Source organism: Panthera onca, chromosome D2, assembly GCF_046562875.1.
Source record: "Panthera onca isolate mPanOnc1 chromosome D2, mPanOnc1 haplotype 2, whole genome shotgun sequence".
NCBI classification, from domain to species: domain Eukaryota; kingdom Metazoa; phylum Chordata; class Mammalia; order Carnivora; family Felidae; genus Panthera; species Panthera onca.
The window spans coordinates 35,861,000-35,867,549 of NC_138349.1; the positions used below are offsets into that span (position 1 = coordinate 35,861,000).

The 6,550-nt window shown below is 43.3% G+C and overlaps 1 protein-coding gene across 1 annotated transcript; it reads left to right on the forward strand.

The window, feature by feature from the left end:
* The first annotated feature begins 227 nt into the window (after positions 1-227).
* PPP1R3C (protein phosphatase 1 regulatory subunit 3C) lies at positions 228-4,908 on the forward strand. Its single transcript, XM_060642040.3, has 2 exons — positions 228-366; positions 2,446-4,908. Exons 1-2 carry the CDS (start codon positions 353-355, stop codon positions 3,383-3,385), a joined length of 954 nt encoding a protein of 317 aa, XP_060498023.3. The 5' UTR covers positions 228-352; the 3' UTR covers positions 3,386-4,908.
* The last annotated feature ends 1,642 nt before the right edge of the window (positions 4,909-6,550 follow it).

The window sequence follows — 6,550 nt, forward strand, 5'->3', positions numbered from 1 at the left end:
GCTTCCCGGTGCGGCCTCTACGCCCCCCTCGCCCAGGGTTCGCATTACGGGGCTCGGTCCAGCTGCTGGCCGAGTCCCCGAGCACTCCCCCACGCGCCACTGCGGTCACGTTCCCTGGGCGAGGGCTCGCGCCCTAGCCGGGTGCTGGTTGGTCGCGGCGCGGGGCCAGACGCCCGGTGATTGGTGCGAGGGACTGGTTCACGTGGTCCGGGGCAGATAAGCGGCCACTCCCGCGCCGCAGCCGCAATCGGCCGGAGCTACCGGCGGAACTGGGACGGCCTGGGAGCGGGGTCCGAACTTGCGCGGGCAGCGGAGAGCCGGCTTTCACGGTCCGCCGCCGCCTCTCTGCCTAATGAGCTGCACCAGGTAGGTTCACTGCAGACTCCCCGCCTCAGAGCAGAGGGGAGCGCACGGGTGCAGGGAGGCTGGGCTGCGTCGTCCTTCGGGCATCACTGCAAGTGGAGACCCCGGAGGATGGCTAGCTGGCTGATGGCTGAGTTGACTGTGGTCCCAGGGAAGCCTCGCAGGTGTGGAGATGCGCTCGGTGCTTCTTAGGCAAAGCTCATTTTGGTAGTAAGCATCCCCAAACAGAATCTCTTAACGTGAGTCTGCTGTGGTTCTGATTCCCTTTTGGATTCCGACTGTTATCCCTTAATCCCGAACAAACGTCCCAAAGCACTGGGGCAGCTTGTGGGAACAGCACCTTGACGACGTTGGTTGGATAGCTGAGCCTGGGGGGAGAACTGCAGTAGAATGTTTTGCCTTCATTCGCCCTTCTCCACCCTTCTTATCACGGTTTGCCATAGTAAACTCAGCCTTGTGGAGTTTGAGCAAATGAGTTTTTAACTCTTGGCCAGGATTTAAAATTCCAGGGAAACTGCCAAATCCTAAAACCGTCTTTCTATAAGTGCAAAAAGTGAAAATACAAAACAAAACTACAAGACAAAAAACCTTCCACAAAACTACTTTAAATAGCTCCTCCAGACATAACTCACTTAGCAGAAGACTTCTCCCAAAATCCTGCTGTTAACTATTATTAGACTCGCAAGTATAGCTTTAGCTTAGATTTGTTTGTTCTAAGTTTGTAGGCCTTCCAGAAAAATCCCAGGACTAATAAATTCTGTGAATGTTCTTTTATTATCCATTTTGTGTTAAAGACCATTTGCCTATGTGCTTAGAGCTACTGTGAAGAGTTATTGAAGCCAGATTGAGAAATGTCATGTACAGTACACACAAGCCTCCTACCTGTAAGGATGGGGGGTGGGGAATCCATAAGCTTGGCAATATGTACGGAGGGCGAAAGGCCAGGAAAAAACTTGATGGGCACTTCTTAATTTAATATTGCTGAGCATAGTTATGTTTAAATTTTTAAATAGCTTCACTATCTTGCTAGTTATAAATATCCACTGCAAAACACTAGAAAACACCAAAAAAGTACAAAGGCGAAAATAGATCACCAATGATCCTACTGCCCAGAGATAAGTAACTTTTTGGTGTATTTCCTATTAAGTTTTTTATAAGTTCATATATATAATATATATTAAAAAGTCCAATTTTCAGTTTTTTCCACCTAAATGTGGATTTGTCATGAATATCTCTATATGAAATATAGATTATGGGATATGCACTTCTTTAAGTGCATGAATTGCTGACTTGCATTTCAGTTTGTTACTTGTGAATAATGAGGGAGAACGTGACAAAGTGCACAGATAATCCTCTGACTTCATTCTTTCCAGCCTTGTCACTTTCAAAACTGTTCCATGAGAATTTTATGGCAATTTTTTTTCTTTTCAAGGGGATTACCTTTCCAGAGAAGTGTAATCAATTTAACAGCAAAATCAGCAGAGCAGCCAGAGGGAGCAGAGTCTGGAACCATGGTTCTGGAACCTGTATGGTCATTAGAATCACCTGGGAAGCTTTAAGAATATCTACCCTCCCCGTGGATGGGTTCTGCCTCAAGTGGCTGTAAGTCCCAGGAATTGACATTAAAGAAAAAGAAAGAAAACCAACTCTCTAGGCCATTGTGACTAGACAGGTTTGAGAACCACTGGCTCAGAACAGAGAAAATGGTTCTGAGAGCTGTATTAGAGATTATCATATCCAGCCCTTTATTTCTCAGATGGGGATACTGAGACGCTCAAGTGTTTTAGGCAGTTAACCCATGGCCTTGTAGTCAGTCAAGGGCACAGCCAAACATGGGATGCAAATCTGATCGTCTAATACTGTTTTCTTTTACTACATATGATAGCACATCCCTGATATTTACTGTGCTGGTATAGTTTAGTCAATATAGAAACAGTATGTGTGTGTGTGTGTGTATGTATATATATATATATATATATATACACATATATATATATGTGTGTGTGTGTGTATATATATACTTGAGACCAGGGAAGAGCATTCCAGATCCAGGTGATAACCCCTCTTCTTTTTGTATTCCAGAATGATCCAGGTTTTAGATCCACGGCCTTTGACAAGTTCAGTCATGCCAGTGGATGTGGCCATGAGGCTCTGCTTGGCTCATTCGCCACCCCTGAAGAGTTTCCTGGGCCCTTATGATGACCTCCAGAGAAGAAATTTTGTGAACAAATTAAAGCCTCTGAAACCGTGTCTCAATATAAAACAGGAAGCCAAATCACAGAATGAGTGGAAGCGTTCACATGAGCAAGCCAAGAAGCGGGTTGTGTTTGCTGACTCCAAGGGGCTCTCTCTCACCGCCATCCACGTCTTCTCGGACCTCCCAGAGGAACCAGAGTGGGATCTTCAGTTTGATCTCTTGGACCTTAATGATATCTCCTCTGGCTTAAAACTCCATGAGGAGAAGAACTTGATTTTAGATTTCCCCCAGCCTTCAACGGATTACTTAAGTTTTCGGAACCACTTTCAGAAGAATTTTGTCTGTCTGGAGAACTGCTCTTTGCAAGAGCGAACAGTGGCTGGGACTGTGAAAGTGAAAAACATGAGCTTTGAGAAGAAGGTTCAGATTCGTATCACTTTTGATACCTGGAAGAGCTACACTGATGTGGACTGTGTCTACATGAAAAATGTGTATGGTGGCTCAGATAGTGACACCTTCTCGTTTGCCATTGACTTACCCTCCATCATTCCAACTGAGGAGAAAATTGAGTTCTGCATTTCTTACCATGCTAATGGGCAGGTCTTCTGGGACAACAACGAGGGTCAGAATTATAGAATTGTCCATGTGCAATGGAAACCTGACGGAGTGCAGACAAAGATGGCACCTCAGGACTGTGCATTCCACCAGGTGCCCCCCAAGACTGAGTCGGAGTCATCCATTTTTGGCAGTCCGAGGCTGGCCAGTGGGCTCTTCCCAGAATGGCAGAGCTGGGGGAGAATGGAGAACTTGGCCTCTTACCGATGATTAAGTAACCTTGGTGACTGGCTCTGACCTGGCATATTTCCCATGTAATTCTAGGTCTATATTGCTCAATATTAGGAAGTCTTGGCTACTTTCCTTCAGTAGGTTTAGTTTTGAGCTTCCGAGACCTGGCTACAAAAAGATAGCCACTTGAGAATTTAGTGTTGGGGTCTCTACGATGATACTGCCCAATTTTGCTTTGGAGGATCAAGTAACAGCCCGGAACCCTATTTTTATAAAAGCAATACTGTTCCAATGCCCTTTCTCCTTCCCTCTCAATTCACTAGCTTTCATGTTGGGCAAGGAAAGGTTGAGAAAGGACAGCTGATGGTGATGGGAAGCTGTGTTAATGGTATGAGGAATGTCTAAAAAGTGCACACAAAGGGCTCTGCAGCTCATCAGAGGAGGAGCGGGAGGTCTGGTATTTTGCTGTGGTGAGAAAAATGTAAGGTTACTTTGTATTTTTAAGTTGGTTTTACAGTTCTCTCCTAAGGAAATAATGTGTAGAGGTGGAGGAGAGATTCCATCTTATGTATTCTTGCGGAGAAAAACCAAACAAACTTTAGGGGTGTTGGGTGGTATTGGAGAAAGGTGAATGAATTATAACTCGGGAGAATCAAGATTTTAAATGAAGTCTTTCTTTTCAAACATGATTTGTAAGAAAGCATGATTTGGGGAAAGTTTAAGCGAATCTGGCTTTGCAGTCCTCATGTTATGAGTGATCTTGTTTGTGACCAAGGCATCACGCTCAGATTCTCAGTACAAAATGCTGCCTGACCAAAACCCCACACCATCATCAATGGTTAACACCTTGTGGGGATTCTGTCGTGTCAAGGACAGCTCTTTGCAAGTGCCTTGATGAAGCCAGAATATTGTGCTGTTCCCAAACATTTGAAGGGTCATCTGATAACTCTTGAGTGTTTGACTTTGTGAGAAAGTCCACTCTGTATACTGGCCTCCCTTTCGCAATACTCTCATATCTTTGGGAGTGTCATCAGTATACACAACTTGCATCCTTCATATTGAAGGTGACTCATTTTTCTGCCACACTTTTTCGATGTGATGTTGGAAATGAGGACTGACATTGATTCTCAATTCAAGAATCCAGTACCTTACACATGCAAGTAGCAATGTATTTCTTGCCTATATTTGTCTTGTTGTTTTAAGTCTTTCTACCAATTTCTTTGAAGTAAAAAAAAAAATTTTTTTTAATGGATGTGGATTGTTTGGATGTGTTGTAATATACTTGTTTGGGGTGTGCATAAATCCACTCTGTAAGATCCTAACAACAGTAGTCCTTGAATGTTTGCTTCTGTCATCGGGCACGTCCATTGAGAGGTATTCAGAGAATGCAGTTAATTTTAACACATGATCTGCCATGCTGGAAAAGTACTATTGGAATAATTCTGCCGTGACAGTATTTGAGGTTTGGCTAGCACCCACAATTTTTCTACTCTAAATATTTCACTCTCCTAGAGCTATCCTTTGTGAACTTCTCACTTGAAGAATAAAAGTGTTTGATACAAGATCTGAGTATGTTTTCTCTCTCAAAGTCACAGCTAGTCAAATAAGAAATCTTCAACTGAGATTCTCCTGTTTTGTGTTAGAACAACTGAGCAAAGATAGTTTGGACCGGGAATTGGATTCACCTGAAGGTATTCACATGGTTCCAGACTCAATAGTAAGGTCACTTCCTACCACTTGACCACTAGGGCTAGGGTCCAGGGGCAGTGACTTCAGCTGCTGTGACTGTCCCCCTGACTGTCCCCATTTGTGCTTACTGCTCTTCACACACACTCTGCTGGGGCAGGGTTCTCTTGGTGGCCGCTGCTCAGCTTTAAAATGGGGAAGGAGATCACGTGGGAAGAGCTGGAGTGGCTTCTACCTCATCAGCTCCAGCGCCTTCCTGAAGGGGCAAAGCTTGGAGCTGCACAGAGGGCACAGTGGGCATCAGCCCTGGACTAAAAGGAGAGGCTAGGCTCCTTGCAGTGAGAGGCAGGAGGTCTATGAAACTTAGTTGTAGTTCTAGTTCTCGTGTAAATTCCAGAAAGGATTCTGCATGGGCTATCTTAAACTTAAGGTGAAACAAATGACCAACCTATGGAAAAGGCCCAATTATGAAGAACGAATTTTATAACCTCTTTTTCATCAGAAGTTGTAAACTACAGGCCTGCAGGCTGTTATCTGGCCGCAGGTGTAATTTGTTTGACACACAGTGTCTATAACCAGGATCTTAGCCTAGATAGGAAGATATTTCACCTCTTCCCTTTGGAAGAATTTTAGGGGTTTTTCTAGTACCTAAAAAAGTGCTTCATAGCACGCTCAAAATTATACCCTGTACAACATGATCAAGAGGACTATGGCCTTGAAAATGTAAAAATTAAAGTCAAGATTACTCCCCTCAAAACTCCTCTGGTACAAAACACCTAAAAATGATACAGAAACTTTTTAAATTATACTTTAATATAATAATAATAATATTTTAAAAGCATTGCTGAGCTAAGAAGAAAGGAAGGGTGGCCTTAAAGGCCTACTCTGTCCCCTAAATAAAAAGCAAAAGCAGGACCCCAGACAGTAAATGCGTACCAAAGCTGGACCTGTCCTGAAGTCACTTTTTAATCCCCTGGTGACCAACATTAGTCTTTAACATCAATAACTGCTAAGGGGACAGAAATGAAGGTAAGTGCCCATTAAGCTGGAAGGTGGTCCCAGTGAATATCTAGCATAACTGGGATAAGAAAGGATACGACTTCACCAAGAAAATAATACAACCCTTCTTAACAAAGAAATTCAACTAGGAGAGATGCCTATATCTCTGGGTTGAGGGAAAAAACTCTTCTTAAAATTCATAACCACAATTTGGCCCTCACATGGATTTGCAATCTGAATTCACATTCCTTGCCTTCTGAAAACCTCAAACCAAAAATTTATTAAAAATGGTCCCTGGTTGCAGTAACCACAGGTGCTCACTAGAAGCAAACACAAGTACTCTTTGTAAAAGTATGCCCTTAACCTAAGTCCCAAAGAATTTTCATCAAACATGAGTTCATAAACAAAGCAATAAAAAGACAGGTCTCTGACAAGATGCATGAAGAAAAAGTAAGAAAGCTAAAAAAAGGGAATTAAAAAATATAATTACAGGTATATCATAAATAAATAACAGTGCAT